The sequence below is a fragment of the Muscardinus avellanarius genome (assembly GCF_963383645.1).
Source record: "Muscardinus avellanarius genome assembly, chromosome: 19".
NCBI classification, from domain to species: Eukaryota; Metazoa; Chordata; class Mammalia; order Rodentia; family Gliridae; genus Muscardinus; species Muscardinus avellanarius.
This window is the reverse complement of record NC_137805.1, coordinates 42,635,456-42,652,076: the sequence shown is the minus strand read 5'-3', so window position 1 is coordinate 42,652,076 and position 16,621 is coordinate 42,635,456. Positions and strand designations below refer to the sequence as shown.

Sequence of the window (16,621 nt, the reverse complement as noted above, 5' to 3'; positions counted from 1 at the left end):
GCCCCCGCAGCCTCGCACATTCTTCTGCCTTGTATGGCCGGGGCCGCCGCCCGCCCCGCCCCGCCCGCCACCCGCCGCCCCAGCCGAGCCCAGAGCCACAGCGCCGCCGCTCCAGCACGCAGCGACTCGCACCAGGTGGGGGCCGGGCAGGTGTCTGCGGGGGGTGGTCGACCAGGGAGGCGGGAGTCAGGGGTCAGCTGGGCACGGCCGGCGGGTGTGGGCAGCTGCGATCCTGACCTGGGGCTGGCTGGGCAGCAGCAAGACCTTCCCGGGCTCTGGGAAACAGTGTTCCTTTGGCGAAAGAACAAGACTGTCCGGGCTCTCCCTCTGCTAAGGAGCGAGATATGCCAGGCCCAGAGTTGGGGGTGCCTGGGAGGGAGTGCCAGGACAGGAACTGAGACCCTGTGTGTCAAAATGGAGCCCTACCAGGCTGCGTGACCCCAAAGCATCTGGCGACCAGGGATCCCCCAACACACACGCACACATGCACGCACACACGGTGCTCCTGCTGTGGGCCCCGGTTCCCCTCTGGGCCATCTGCCCAGCTGTGCCTGTGGAGGGGTTTGCCAGGCCCTCCAGACATTCCTGGGGGCCAGCCCCAGCAGACCCCAGGCCCCTGCTCTCAGGGAAGTGGAGAATGGGCTCTGGTGAGGCGGGCTTGTGAGCAGGGCGTCTGACATCACCGCCAGGGGAAGGGGCACAGGCCCGGTCCCTCGCGCTGCCCGGGCCTTTGCTGTTCTGGAGGATTTCAGACATCAGGAGAAAAATGACATCTAGTCACAGGCCAAGTACCAGTTCTCTGCTCTGTGTCTGATACTGGGGAAGGAGAGCCTCTAGCTCCAGAGCTAAGGGCCCGGCCAGTCTCTGGGTCATCTCCCGGCCAAGCCCAGGAGCTGCCTGTGGCACACAGGCCCCTGGCCCCTGCGGGTGCACTCAGCTTCGGTCAGGCCTCAAGGACATGGAGGGACAAGTGTGCTGCCCACCAACCAAACCCAGCCAGGGCGCCTGGCTTCCAGCTGGCCCCCAACGTCCTCTTGGGCCTGTTTTCCTAACTGCACGCACCTGCTTCCCAAGACCGCTGGGCTGGGCAGGACAGCCTTGTGCCACCCTCCTGAGCAGCAGAGGGTGGGATAGGGTGGCCGTAGAGGCAGAGGGCTTAGCCTGGCTCGGAACACGAGGCTCTGCAGACAGGAGGCGGTGGTGATGGTGATGACCCTATTGCCTCGCTTGGTACGGTGGACTTTTCCGCGGGCAGCCTTCCATGGGTGCCGTGAGTCCAATCCCAGAGGAAGCATGGGGGTGGGGCAGCTTCTGAGGACAGCAGCACTCCTACCCAAGTGGTGTCTGGGAAAGGCTCGTCTGTCCACCTAGAACCCACGAGGAGCACAGGGGCCGCTGCGGGGTGCGTGGCCCAGTGGGCTGGGAGCAGCCAGTCTAAGACCAGGCAGCCTTGGCCCGGGAGCATGCGGGGCTGGCCAGACCCCAGCTCAGGGTTTAAGCTGGGCCACGGTCCAGCAGATGCGGTGGCACACACCAGCAGTCCCAAGAGGCTTATCCAGGCAGGGTGGCACATGCCTGTAATCCCAGTACTTGGAAGCCTGAGAAAAGAGAATTGTACATTTGAGGCAGGTCTGGGAAACTTAGCGAGAAACTTCTTTTTTTTTTTTTTTCTCAAAATGAAAAATAAAAAGGGCTGGGGATGTAGCTCAGTGGTAATGCACTCCTGGGTTCAATCCCCGGTACCAAAAGAAAGAAAAGGGACTAGGTCCTTAGGCACATGACCCTCACAAGCTAGGACAAGTATTCAGGGACAGTCCTCTGCCTGGCCTCAGTGTCCCCATCTGCACAGTGGCAGCAGGCTGGCTGTGACTGCCCACGCAAGTCGATCTTCTGGCATCTGCCGGCCCATTGTGGGCTGCGGCTGTCATTCAGGGCAGACCCAAAGAGGGAGAGGGATGTCTGATGTCAAACCAGTGTGTTGGGGGTGCAAGCCGCTCCTAGAAGAGGCCTGGAAAACCAGCTGCAGTAAGAAGAGCCCTGGGCAGGAAGGCCCAGGAGGGCCAGGACGCGGAGAAGGATACAGGCTCGGGCAGGCCAGGAGACTCACGCAGGATCCCGATGCTGGGCTGACAGCCCTAGACTTGCCATGGTGGCCACGGCAACCTTTGGGGGCTTCAGAGTGGCCCGTGAAAGCCTGGGTTTGGGCGGGATGAGAGGGGCTGGCTGGAGGCCAAGCAGCCTGGTCTACACGGTGGCGACAGGGACTGGGGTTCTAGCCCTAAAGCTCAGGGGTGGGAGGAGCAAGGCCAGGCTGGCCTGTCACCCCCCAGGGCTGTGGCGCTCCCTGAGGAGGGCTCTGGCTGCCCAGAGCCTATTGGGCAGCTTGGAGGGGTGCAGAGGCCAGAGAGGATGAGGACTTCCAGCCACTCAGGGCTGCTGACCACTGCCCAGGCGGGGCCGGCCCTGGATTGGCCCCCGGCACAGCCCCGCCACCTCCACATGTAGACACCTCTCATAGACAACTCTCATCGCTTGGAGAGAGAGAGAGCTGGTCAGTGTAATTGCTGTTAGGGATTAAAGGAGATAAAGCATGTTAATCACTGGCGCCAAGCCCAAACCTAAGTGTTTTTACCCAAACACTCACAGCAAAAATAGCTTACTCGGGAGCCGGCGCCCTTCCAGGTGCTTTTGAGGTACTTAGTGAATGAATCCCTGCTGCTGGGCAGTCCTCGACATCCCATTCCCACAGGAGGGCACTAAGCTTGGAGAGGTGGAGGAAGCTGTGCACGGTCAAGCAGCTCTGCTTATCTGCTCTGAGAAGGGGTGGCAGGAAGCCGGAGCCCGAGAGCCGTGGGAGGCCTTCAATGCCAGGCGCAGAGCTGAAGCCAGCTGGGGAGGCGGGGAGATTCCCTGGCTTAGAGGCATGCCCGTCTCCTCCCCACAGGGAAGCCCCGCCCCGGAAGCCAAGATGTCCAGCAAGCGGGCCAAGGCCAAGACCACCAAGAAGAGGCCGCAGCGGGCCACGTCCAATGTCTTCGCAATGTTCGACCAGTCCCAGATCCAGGAGTTTAAGGAGGCCTTCAACATGATCGACCAGAACCGCGATGGCTTCATCGACAAGGAGGACCTGCACGACATGCTGGCCTCGCTGGGTGAGCGGCAGGGTCTGCGTGGCCTCGGCACAGTGGGAAGTGTGAGATGGGGGAGCTGCCCTTACTTCACCCGTTTAACAGAAAGGTAAACTGAGGCACAGAGTAGTCTGGGATCTGCCTGGAGTCCAGCCCAGGACTTGAACCTGGGCAGACGGACTCTAGAATGGGACGGTCTTGGTTGATGTCTGTTGGTTTTACTGGGGATTGAAGCCAGGGGCATTCTATCTCTGAGTTACAACCCAGTCCTATTTTATTTATTTATTTTTTATTTGGAAACAGGGTCCTGCTGAGTTGCTGAGGCTGGTGTCAACCCTGTGATCCTTCTGTCTCGGTCTCCCAAGTACTGGCATTACAAGCATGTGTACCACCAGGCCTGGCTTGAGCAGATGTTTGCAACCAACTGCATCTCCTTTACACAGTGGGGTCAGCCAGGCATGATGGCCCATATTTGTAATCCTAGTATATAGGAGGCTGAGACAGAAGGATTGCAGGTTCAAAGCCAGCCTCAGCAATTTTTTTTTCCAGTACTGGGGATTGAACCCAGGGCATTCTACCTCTGAGATATACTCCCAGCCCTATTTTTTTTCTTTTTTGTGGTTCTGGGGATGGAACCCAGGTGCATTCGACCTCCGAGCTACACCCCCTGCCTATTTTTTATTCTTTATTTTGAAACAGGTTCTCACTAAGTTGAGGAGGGCCTCACTAAATAGCTGAGGCTGTCCGCAAACCACAATCCTCCAGTCTCAGTCTCCCAAATACTGGGATTACAAGCTGGCACCACCATACCTGGTTCTATTGTTATTCTATTTATTTATTTATTTATTTATTTATTTATTTATTTAGTGGTACTGGGGATGGAACCCAGGGGCCTTCTACCTCCGGGCTATACTCCCAGACCTATTTTATATTTTATTTGGAAACAGGGTCTCTTAAACCAGCTGAGGCTGGCTTCAAACCTGCTCGATCCTCCTCTCTCAGCCTCCCAAGTGCAGGGATTACAAGCGTTCGCCACCACGCCCGGTTTATTCTTTGTTTTGAAACAGGGTCTCACTGAGTTGCAGAGGGCCTCACTGAGTAGCTGACAGCCTCAGCAGTTTAGTGAGGCCATTCGCATCTTAGTGAGACCCTCTTTCAAAATTTAAAAAAAGAATAAAACAGGTTTGGAGGTATAACTCAGAGACAGAAGTCCCTGGGTTCCATTTATAGCACCACCAAAAAAAAAAAAAAAGAAAGAGTTCAGATTCATAAGTTCAAGATCAGTCTGGTCAGCCCTGTCTTAAAATAAAAAGTAAAACGCCAGGCATGGTGGCACACACTTGTAATCCCAGTTCTTGGAAGGCTGAGACAGGAGGATCGCGCGGGTTCAAAGCCAGCCTCAGCTACTTAGGCTCTCAGCAACTTAGTGAGACCCTGTTTCCAAATAAAAATATGAAAATAGGTCTAGGAGTATAGCCCATTGGTAGAAGAGCCCTGGGTTCCATTCCTAGTACCACCAAAAACAAAACAAAATAAAATAAAATAAAATAAAAAGGGAGCTGAACATGATGGTGCAAATTTGTAATTCCAGTACTTGGGAGGCTGAGACAGGAGGATCGTGGGTTTTAGGCCAGCCTCAGAATTTTAGCGAGGCCCTCAGTAACGTAGACCTTGTTTCAAAACAAAATTGCAATCCCAGCATTTGGGAGCCTGAGACCGGAGGATCGCGGTTTGCAGACAGCCTCAGCTACTTAGTGAGGCCCTCTGCAACTCAGTGAGACCTGGTTTCAAAATAAAGAATAAAAAATAGGACAGGTATATAAAAAATAGGACAGGGGTATAGCTTGGAGGTCAAATGCCCCTGGGTTCCATCCCCATACTCACACACACACACAAAATAGGGCAGGGGGTGTAGCTCGGAGGTCAAATGCCCCTGGGTTCCATCCTCAGAATCACTAAATAAATAAATAAATAAATAAATAAGAAATAGGGCTGGGAGCATAGCTCAGAGGTAGAATGTCCCTGGACTCCATCCCTAGTACCGCAAAAAAGGGGGGACTAAGAGTGTAGCCTAGTGGTACAGTACCCGTGATTTCCCCTATATTGATAAAGACAGAGGAGAAGTGAATAATATTTGCTGAGACAGGTGGATCACTAGTTCAAAGCCATCTTCAACAATTTAGTAAGACCCTGTTTCCAAATAAAAAAAAAATAGGAGGCAGGCTTGTGGTGCACACTTGTAATCCCAGCCTTTGGGAGGCTGAGACAAGAGGATTGGATTGTGGGTTCGTGGGCAGCCACAGCTACTTAGGCCCTTTGCAACTCAGTGGTACCCTGTTTCAAAATAAAGAATAAAAAAATAGGGCTGGGGGTGTAGCTCAGAGGTAGAATACTCCTGGGTTCCATCCCCAGGACCACACACAAAAAATAAAAAATAGGGTTGAGCCGGGCATGGTGGCGCACGCTTGTAATCCCCGCGCTTGGGAGGCGGAGACAGGAGGATCGCACAGGTTCGAAGCCAGCCATGCTGGCTTAAGAGACCCTGTTTCCAAATATAAAAAAAGTATAAAATAGGTCTGGGAGTGTAGCCCGGATGTAGAAGGGCTTCCAGGAACCCCAGTACCACCAAAAAAAAAAAAAAAAAATAGGGTTGAGAGGGTAGCTCGCAGACAAAAATGCCTCTAAGTTAAATTCCCAGAACCACAAAAAAGGAGGGGGTGCTGGGTATAATTCAGAGATAGAACACCCCTTGGTTCAATCCCTAGTACCAGAGAGAGAGGAGAGAGAGAGAGGGGACCAGCTCCCCAGGACAGCACCTTCCTATGTGCAAACTTTCCATGGGAGTGGGTGTGACGGTGCTGCACACTTGTGAACCCAGTACGTGCAAGGCTGAGACAGGAGGATCGCAGGTCCTCGGCTAGCCTCGACAATTCAACAAGACCCTCTGCAACTTAGCCAGACTGCTTCAAAATAAAAGAGCTGAGGGTGTAGCTCAGAGGTAGAGCTCCCCTGGATCCGGTCCCAGCACACAGACACACACAGGGAAACAGTTAGCATGGGGAGGGGCGAGCTGCCCGGGCCTGGGCCCGAGGGCCGGGGCCGCAGGCACGAGTGTCGCTCTCGCCACAGGGAAGAACCCCACAGACGAGTACCTGGAGGGAATGATGAGCGAGGCCCCGGGCCCCATCAACTTCACCATGTTCCTCACCATGTTTGGGGAGAAGCTGAACGGCACTGACCCCGAGGACGTGATCCGCAACGCCTTTGCCTGCTTTGACGAGGAGGCCTCGGGTGAGCATCCCGGGACGGCAGTGCGCTGCCCTCAAGGCTGGGACCATGGCCACCGCTTCCTGGATCTTCTGCCAGAACCGTGACAGCCAAGTGGCTCCCCGTTCTCCCCACAAAACACTAGACCAAGAGAACCCAGGCCGGTCCAGGCTTCCACTCCACATCCCCCCACACACCCTCTGCTTTACACCCTCCCTGGAATTGAGGCCCGTCATGCCTTTCTGCCAGCCGGGGACAGAAGCCAGCCCCGTCCTCAGCTTCTGTCCCCTGGCAGTTTTTCCAAGGACATTTGGACTGCTGATGGCCACGGTAGCTGCTCTCACTGGCAGCCCCCTGCCAAGGTGGTGAATTTTAAACCCCTTTTTCTAGATCAAGTAGGAAATTACGTATTTTGCCAAAGCCTCATAGCTAGGAAAAACAGATCCACACTGTAGCTCAGGCCTGGACCCCTGAGTGTCGCAGAAATTCTTTTTCACCAATTAAGGTGAAAAAAGGGAAGTTTATTATACTGGTGGGCGGAAGTTAGGAGAGCTCCTGAAAGACTCTGACTTCGAGCTCCACAGAGCTTCCATCTTAAAGGCTTTGACAGTGACAGAAGCAGGCAGGCGGGCTTACAGAAGTTGAAACGTGGCTGTTAGTGACTGCAGGATCGCTTGAGGATCCTGAGCAGGTTACTGACCTCTGTGACCTTCTACACGGCTGGATTACAGTCTTTTGTGAATACCAGGGAGGGGTAAGTTTTGATCTTCCATTTTAGTGACTTTTATTCTTCTACCTCCTGAGTTCATAGCTCCATGACCCCTAGAGAAACACCTTGCAGACAGTGTGGCGCAGAACGCTTCCCTGTGGCGCCTCCCCACCTGCATGCTCACACAGCGTCCTCCCCAGGCCTGAGCTGGCTGGCGTCGAAGCTGGGTCTTCCTGGCCTCTCTCCAGCATGAGGGCCATGAGGTCTGCTGGGCTGAGGGCACTGGGTGTGTCCCAGCCGGGTCCCCTCTCTAGCGACCCCAATCTCACCTCCAGGCTTCATCCACGAGGACCACCTGCGGGAACTGCTCACCACCATGGGTGACCGCTTCACAGACGAGGAGGTGGACGAGATGTACCGTGAGGCGCCCATCGATAAGAAGGGCAACTTCAACTACGTGGAATTCACCCGCATCCTCAAACACGGCGCCAAGGACAAGGATGACTAAGCCGGCCCCCAAGCCCGAGTCACCCACACACGCCCACTTGTGCACACTAACCCCAACTCTGGGGACCATCCCCTAGATGGGTTGGGTCTCGGGTCCCAGAAGAAGAAGTGGGCCATACCGCTGGCTCGAGGAGGAGTGTTGGAGGCCCCAGGAGCCCAAGCCCAAGCCTCAGCAAGGCTGGCCCATCCCTGGGCCCCCAGGAAGCGGCCCTGTGTCTGCACCCCCCCACAAACACATCCTCACCATGTCCCCTCTCGGAGGACACTGCACCAGGCCTCCCCATGCCGGCCCTGCATCCTGGAACGAGCGCGAGGTGCCTGGGCCCATGGGAGGCAGACCTCAATAGATGGCTGAGCACTGCCTTGGGTCTGTGTCTATGATTGGGGCCCCAAACGCCATCCTCTCTCCCATCCCCAGTGGCTGCCCTGATCCCCCTCTCTGTTCAGAACCCCAGGGCCAGGGTCTTTCAGTAAGGGGACCGTGCTCAGCTGAGACCCACCCAGAGTGCAAAGTGGGGAGGCCCCCCAGCACTCACCAGGGCCAAGCCAGGGGAGGGGGCTGGGCCTCTGATGGGGCAGAGGTCAAGGCCACACAACTCTCAGGATGTGTGACCTTGGGTCACTGGGGTCTGGGTCACCTCAGTGCCCTGGGACACCCAGGTGGTCCTGGATGAAAGGGGGACTTTGGAGCAGGGACGAGGTGGGGATTCCAGGAGCTCAAGGTGCGGGCGACTGAGTCACCAGCTCTAGGTAGCCAGAGCGCTCCAGACCACACCCTCAGTGGGCGGGGAAGCTGGGTGCTGGACCAGGGACAGCCAGAGCCTCCTACACCTGCTGTGCATGCGAGATGGACAGGCAAGAGCCCAGCTATGCCTGAGAAACTGACAGGGGCACAAAGGGCCTGCAGGGCACAGGAGGAGCGAGAGCGGGGTGCAGTGGTGACGGGACAGGCCTGGCTCACCAGGGCCATAGCAGAGCGGCTGGCGGTTCCTCTAGACATCCCCCAGTGCAGCCTTGGTGCTCCCTTGGGGGTCAGCAGAGTGGGCAGGCGTCAGCCCAGGGCAAAGTGCTAGGATTAGCCAAGGGAGTTTGAGCAGCCGGGAGACCCAACGGCCAAGGAGCCCAGCTCTGAACAACACACAAGCCCTCAGAGTCCAGGTGAACCTGCTCTCAGCGCCTGGTTGACCCTGCAAGTCCTGGGTCTCGACTCTAGATGGCGCCAAGTCCAAACCAGTCAAGTACTATACCCTAGGGGCCCAGCTACACCCCCACCGTGGGCCTGGAGGCGCCCCTGGGCCACCCCCGCAGTTGCCCGCTTCAGGGGTCGAGGGCAAGGGGTGCCAAGCGGCTCAGAGCACTGGCCACACCCCACCCTAGGGCCACAGCGTCCTCTGGGCTGAATTACTGCCACACAGAAGGCCTTCCGGGAAGAAGGCAGGGACAGGTTAGGAAGAAACTCCTTGAGATCCCGGGCCCAGTGCACATCCTGCAGCCAGCCTCCCACCCTCTACCCCGGAGAGACAGCTCGCACCACGCGGAGAGCGGGTCAGCCCAGCCTCGCTGGCCTAGACCTGGCTGGACAGGGCAGGTGAGAAGGAAAGTATTTTGTACAGGTTGGCGGGACCAGCGGGGACTCCTGCAGGTGGGGGGTCCACCTGGGAGAGCCCCAGGTGACCAGTGCACTCTGGAGCTGAGGGCAGCTTTTCATTCCATAGACTAAGATTACCACAGCCTTGAGATGGGGGTCAGCTCAGTGGTAGAGGCTTTGCCCAGCATGTGTGACCCGGGTTCACTCCCCCATCCAAAAAAAAAAAAAAACCAAAAAAAAAACAAAAAAAAAAAGGAAAAATACACTTGGACTTACGTTATCTTCTGGTACTGGGGATGGAAACCAGAGGCATACTACCTCCAAGCTATACCCCCAACTCTATCTTTTATTCTTTATTTTGAAATAGAGTCTCACTAAGTTGCAGAGGGCCTCACTAAAGAGCTGAGGCTGGAGGCCTACCTGAGATCCTCCTTTCTTGGCCTCCCAAGTGCTGGTGCATGAGTCACTGGATCCAACCCTGAGTACCACAAAACTAAAAAGAGGAAGCTAAGCTGGGCACAGTGGTGCATACTTGTAATCCCAGTCCCTGGGAGGCTGAGACAGGAGGATCGCACAGGTTCAAAGCCAGCCTCAGCCACTTAGTGAGGCCCTTTGAAACTCAGTGAGACCCTCTTTCAAAATATAGAATAAAAAATAGGGCACGGGGTGTAGCTCGGAGGTTGAATTGCCCCTGGGTTCCATCCCCATTACCACTAAAAAAAAAGCTGCAAACCCCACCCCTTCCACGAAGTCATGTATTGTCACATTTTGCCACTAGAGGGCACCCAAGGCCACTGAGTGCAGGGACAGACAACTAAGAAATGTGAGCTCAGTGGGCATTCCCAATTGCCAGTTGCCCTTTGGGAACCTCTAGGTTTTTTGTTTGTTTGCTTTTACCTCTAGTAAGTTCCTTCTAGTTCTTTTTCTGTTGCGGTGGTTTAGGGCAGAGCTGGGCATTTAACCCCGGCATGCTAGGCAAGTGCGCTGCCAATAAGCTACTTTTTTTTTTTTTTTTTTTTTTTTGCGGGTCTGGGGATGGAACCCAGGGCATTCTAACTCCGAGCTACACCCCCTGCCTATTTTTTATTTTAGAACAGGGTCTCACTGACTTGCGGAGGGCCTCCTTACGTAGCTGAGGCTGTCCGAGAACCGCGGGACTCTCAGCCTCCCGAATGCTGGGATTACAAGTGTGCTCCACCACGCCCGGCAAGCTACAGCTTATTGTTTTAAGATGTTGGGATGTAAGGCATGGGAGCACGTGCCTATAATCTCTACTTGAGAGACTGAGACAGAAGGATCGTAGGTTCAAGGACAGCCTCAACAAGTAGTGAGACTATCAACCTACTGATAGTCAACAAGTAGTGAGACCCTGTTTCCAAATAAAAAAGTATAAAAATAGGTCTGGGAGTGTAACCTGGAGGTAGAAGGTTTCCAGGAACCCCAGTACCACCAAATAAATAAACAAATAAATAAATAAATAAATAAAAGAAATTTTTAAAATGTTTTAAAAAAATGGGCTGGGGGTGTAACTCAGGTTGAATGCTTCTGGATCCAACTCCTAGTACCACAAAAAAGAGAGAAAGAAAGAAAAGAAAGAATGAGAAGGAGAGAGAGGAACAAAAAGGCTAGGTGGCAGGGAAGCCAAGGGTTCAAACCTGAGAAGGAAAAGGAGAAGGAACAGGAAAAGGAAGAAGAGGAAAAGGGTGAGGAAAGGGAGGAGGACTCACTTAAGCTAAAGGGAGGCATGAGGTGCCTGGAACTGAAAGGATTTTGTTTATTCAGATGATGATCTGGGAAACACCAGTGAGGTACAGCAGGAAGTCATAAAACGTGGCTAGATCTTCTGCTGTGACTTCTCTTACGTTTGCCAAGAGCTGGGCAGAGTGTGGCCCAAGCACTTTGTGTCTCTAAGTTATTGACTTTTTCAATGCTGGGAAGCAAACCCAGACAGCAAGTGCTGACCACTGAGTGCAGCCCCAGCCCCAGTCCCTGCTTCTCAGGACAGCCCAGGGAGCCGGGTGTGTTGGCGCACCTTGTAATCCCAGCATTCGGGAGGCTGAGACAGGAGGATCACAGTTTTGTGGCCAGCCTCAGCTACTTAGTGAGGCCCACTGTAACTTAGTGAGACCCTATTTCAAAATAAAGAATAAAAGTAGGGCTAGAGGTGTTGCTCAGAGGGAGAATGCCCCTTCGTTTAACTCCTAGTTACACACACACACACACACACACACACACACACACACACACATACACGCACACGCACACGCACACATACACTAAACTGGGGGTGGTGACACACACCTATAATTTCAGTACTTGGGAGGTTGAGACAGGAGGGTTGGTGGACATCCTCAGTTACTTAGTGAGGCCCTCTGCAACTCAGTGAGACTCGGTTTCAAAATAAAAAAATAAAAAAAATAGGGCAGCTGTAGCTCAGAGATCAAATGCTCCTGGGTTCCAACCCCAGACCTGCTAAAAAAAAAAAAAAAAAAAAAAAAAAGACTGGGGGTATTAGCTCAGAGGTAGAATGCCCCTGGGCTCAATCCTAGTACCACACATACCAAAAAAGACCTGCTTATAACTTGTCTTTTCTATGAAGATAAAGACAAGTTTAAAATGAAAATAAAGGCCGGGCGTGGTGGCGCATGCTTGTAATCCCCACGCTTGGGAGGCAGAGACAGGAGGATCGCGCTGGTTCGGAGCCAGCCTTGCTGGCTTAAGAGACCCTGTTTCCAAATAAAAAATATAAAATAGGTCTGGAAGTGTGGCCCGGAGATAGAAGGGCTTCCAGGAACCCCAGTACCGCCAAAAAATAATAAAATAAAATAAAATGAAATTTCTGGCCTTTACTCAATTTAACAAAAATAAGACTATTTTAATTTTAATTAACTAATTATTAATTAATTTTTGATACTGGGATTGATTCCAGAGGCATTCTATCTCCAAGCATTACCTCCAACCTGATTTTATTTTGTATTTGGAAACAGGATTGCTGAGAGTCCCCCTGAGTTGCCAAGGCCAGCTTTTAACATAGAATCAACAACAACAACAAACAATAGGGCTGGAGGTGTCGCTCAGAGGTAGAATCCCCTTGGGTTCCATCCCCAGTTTGGCAAAAAAAAAAGAAACAGAGTCTAAGTTGCGGAGGGTCTCACCAAGTTGCTGAGGCTGGGTGCAAACCTGTGATATCTCTGTGTCAGCCTCCCAAGTACTGGGATTACAGGCCTGCACCACCATGCCTGGCTAACGTGTCTATATGTAATTGTGTATGTGCCAGTACTGGAAAATTGCTCCAGTATTAATTTCCAAAATGTAGAAGGCGGTTAGAGGCAGGGAGGACGGCGCTGTCACTCTCAGTGTCCCCCCTCCCTTCCGTCCTTTGTCCTAATGTTTACCCGTAGTAAAGCTTTTAGCCTTAAAAACATAAAGAGCAATTAAAGCCTTTGGCCTTAGGAATATGTAGAGGCAATTAACGCTTCTGTTTACCTCTTCTTTGTGACACTGCCTGGATTTAAGAGATGTAAACTCTGTGATACTTCAAAGCCCCCTTAGTTGATGAGCAACCAATACAGCCCAGTACAATAGAGGTGGAAACAAGGTAGATTATTGACCCTGCACTTAGTAACTGCAGTGCTCAGAGACAAAGCACCACCACCCAGCAAAAAAGTAAGTTACTAGCCCGTTGCCTTGGAAACACTGATAAGAACATACCAATACAAAATCTGTATTTAAAGGCTGGGGACAGAAAGGGGGGCAGAGTTCCACTTTGGGGCTCTTCAGCAGGCTGTCAGGCAGGAGCTTTTCTTCTCTTTCCTATTTCCTACTGACTGTAATAAAGAATTGTTGAGGCCGGGCGTGGTGGCGCACGCTTGTAATCCCAGCATTTGAGAGGCTGAGACAGGAGGATCATGGTTCAAGGACAGCCTCAGCTACTACTTAGTGAGGCCCTCTGCAACTCGGTGAGACCCTGTTTCAAAATAAAAAGAATTGCCGGGCGTGGTGGCGCACGCTTGTAATCCCCGCGCTTGGGAGGCGGAGACAGGAGGATAGCGCAGGTTCGAAGCCAGCCGCGCGCTGGCTTAGGAGACCTGTTTCCAAAATGAAAATGTAAAAATAGGTCTGGGAGTGTAGCCCCGAGGTAGAAGGGCTTCCAGGAACCCCAGTACCACCAATAAATAAATAAATAAATAAATAAATAGAATTAAAAAATAGGGCTAGGGTGTAGCTCAGTGGTAGAATGCCCCTGGGTTCCATCCCCAGTCCTACAAAAGAAAAAAAAATCATTGAAGCTGCAACTGAGATACTAATTGTGTGTGTGTGTGTGTGTGTGTGTGTGTGTGTGTGTGTGTGTGTTACTGAGGATTGAACTCAGGGGCATTCTACCTCTGAGCTCTACCCCCAGTCCTATTGTGTGTGTGTGTGTGTGTGTGTGTGTTACTGAGGATGGAACCCAGGGGTCTTCTACCTCTGGGCTACACCCTCAGACCTATTTTGTATTTTTATTTGGAAACAGGGTCTCACTAAATTGTTGAAAGCCTCACTAAGCTGTTGAGGCTTGCTCCAAACCTGTGATCTCCTGTCTCAGCCTCCCAAGTATTCCCAAGTACAAGCGTGTGCCACCATGCCCAGCCCCCAGCCCTATTTTTTATTCCTTATTTTGAAACAAAGTCTCACTAATTTGCAGAGGACCTCCCTAAATAGCTGAGCTGGCCAAGAACCTGAAATCCTCCTGTCTCAGGGTCTCAAGTACAAGCTGTTAGTTTTTTGCGGGGAGGTGGAACCCAGGAGCATTCTACCTCTGATCGACACCCCCAGCCTTGTGTTTTATTCTTTTTGAAACCAGGTTTCACTGAGTTGCAGAGGGCCTCACTAAGTGGCTGAAGCTGTCCATGAATTGCCATCCTCCGGTCTCAGCCTCCCAAATGCTGGGATTACAAGCATGTTCCACCAGGACTGGCTAAGAGCTATTAGTTTTAATTTCCCAGTTCAACAAATCTTAGTTAAATTGAGGAAAGGAGCCTACTGCACCATTACAACCATAACAGTATACACCATATGTCAAGTCGTTCCTGGTAGAAGAAAACTTCCCTTTTTAAGTAAATGTTGGTAAGAACAGAGTTCTCCATTTCCAGCTGTAGTGTTCATGATGGGAAGAATTTCCCGGAGACTGGCTCTGGGACCCTTTGAAGTGTTATCTTCCTTTACTTACGTAGTGTGTGTGTGTGTGTGTGTGTGTGTGTGTGTGTGTGTGAGTGTGTGTGTGATATTGGGGGTTGAACCCAGAGGCATTCTACCTCTGAGCTATACTACCCCAGCCCTATTTCTTTCTTTCTTTTTGGTGGTGGTACTGGGGTTCCTGGAAACCCTTCTACCTCCGGGCTAAACTCCCAGACCTATTTTATATTTTTTAAATTTGGAAACAGGGTCTCTTAAGCCAGCGAGGCTGGCTTTGAACCTGGGCAATCCTCCTGTCTCCGTCTCCCAAGCGCGGGGATTACAAGCGTGCGCCACCACGCCTGGCCAGTAAGACACTCTTACTGTTATTTCTATTTTTTTGGCACTGGGGATTGAACCTAGGGACATTTCTACATCTGAGCTGTACCCTAGAACCCCTCATTTTTTGTGGGTATGTGTGTGTATGTGTACTGAGGACAAACCCAGAAGTGCTCTACCTCCAAGCTAAACCCCCAGCCCTATTTTATTATTTTTTTTTTAATTTTTTGTGGTACTAGGGATGAGACCTAGGGGCATTCTACCTCTGAGCTAAACCCCCAGCCCCATTTTTTTTATTCTTTATTTTTAAGCAGGTCTCACTGAGTTGCAAAGGGCCTCACTAAGTAGCTGAGGCTGTCTGCAAACCCAGATCCTCCTTTCTCATCCTCCCAAATTCTGGGATTACAAGAATGCGCCACCATGCCTGCTCCTATTTTATTATTATTATAATATATATATATATATATATATATATATATATATATATATATATATATATATATATATATATTGCAGGTCTGGGGATGGAACCTGGAGACATTCGATCTCCAAGCTATACCCCCGGCCCTATTTTTTATTCTTTATTTTGAAACAGGGTCTCACTAAGTTGTGGAAGGCCTCACTAAGTAGCTGAGGCTGTCTGCAAACCATGATCCTCTGGTCTTAGCCTTCCAAATGCTGGGATTACAAGCACGCGCCACCACACCCGGCTTGTTGTTGTTGTTATTATTATTATTATTATTTTAACTTGAAGTACTGGGGATGGAACCCAGAGGCATTCTACTTCCGAGCTACACCCCTAGCCCTATTTTTTATCCTTTACTTTGAAACAGGGTCTCACTAAGTAGCTGAGGCTATCTGTGAACTGCGATCCTCCCGTCTCAGCCTTCCAAATGCTGGGATTACAAGTGTGCACCACCACGCCTGACTACTTTTTTTTTGTGGTACTGGGGTTCCTGGAAACCCTTCTACCTCCGGGCTACACTCCCAGACCTATTTTTACATTTTCATTTTTGGAAACAGGGTCTCCTAAGCCAGCGTGCGCGGCTGGCTTTGAACCTGCGCGATCCTCCTGTCTCCGCCTCCCAAGCGCGGGGATTACAAGCGTGCGCCACCACGCCCGGCTGCCTGACTATTTTTTATTATTTTATGTTGAAATAAGATCTTGCTGATTTGTGGAGGGCCTCACTAAATTGCTGAGTCTTGCTGTTGACCTGTGACCCTCCTGTCTCTGCCTCCCAAGTATTGGAATTACAAGTGTGTGCCACCACACAGGGCTCAGTAAGACCCTATTTCAAAAATACAATTGAATCTAGGTATAGTGGTACACATCTGTAATCCTAGTACTTGGGAGGCTGAGACAGGAGGATCACTGGTTCACCACTAGCCCTAGCAACTTAGTGAGGCCCTCCACAAATTAGCAAGACCCTGTTTCAAAATAAAAAATAAAGGCTGGGCATGGTGGAATACACTTATAATCCCAGTATTCGGGAGGCTGAGACAGGAGGATCGAAGAACCTGTTTCACAATAAAGAATAAAAAATAGGGAAGAGGGTATAGCTCGGAGGTTGAATGCCCCTGGGTTCCATCACCAGACCCTCAAAAGAAAAAATAATTTAAAAAATAATAAAAGCTGGGTGTGGTGGTGCACACTTGTAATTTCAGCATTTGGGAGGCTGAGACAGGAGGCTCAAAGGTTCAAGGCTAGCCTCAGCAACTTCGTGAGATCCTGTTTCAAAATAAAAAATAAAAGCCAGGCATGGTGGCGCATGCTTATAATCCCAGTACTTGGGAGGCTCAGACAGGAGGATCACACAGATTCAAAGCCAGCCTCCTATACTTAGTGAGGCTCTTAGCAACTTAGTGAGATCCTGTTTCCAAATAACATATAAAATAGTTCTGGGAGTATATCCCAGAGGTAGAATGCCC

General features: G+C 51.6%; 1 protein-coding gene across 1 annotated transcript; it reads left to right on the top strand.

Annotated features, from left to right (window-relative positions):
* Nucleotides 1–2,968: 2,968 nt before the first annotated feature.
* Nucleotides 2,969–7,928, top strand: MYL9 (myosin light chain 9; the record flags this gene model as incomplete). The annotated part of the gene is made up of 3 exons (XM_080716051.1): nucleotides 2,969–3,152; nucleotides 6,258–6,419; nucleotides 7,440–7,928. The coding sequence occupies 3 exons, from the start codon at nucleotides 2,969–2,971 to the stop codon at nucleotides 7,610–7,612; spliced, it is 519 nt and encodes a 172-aa protein (XP_080572177.1). The 3' UTR covers nucleotides 7,613–7,928.
* Nucleotides 7,929–16,621: the final 8,693 nt, after the last annotated feature.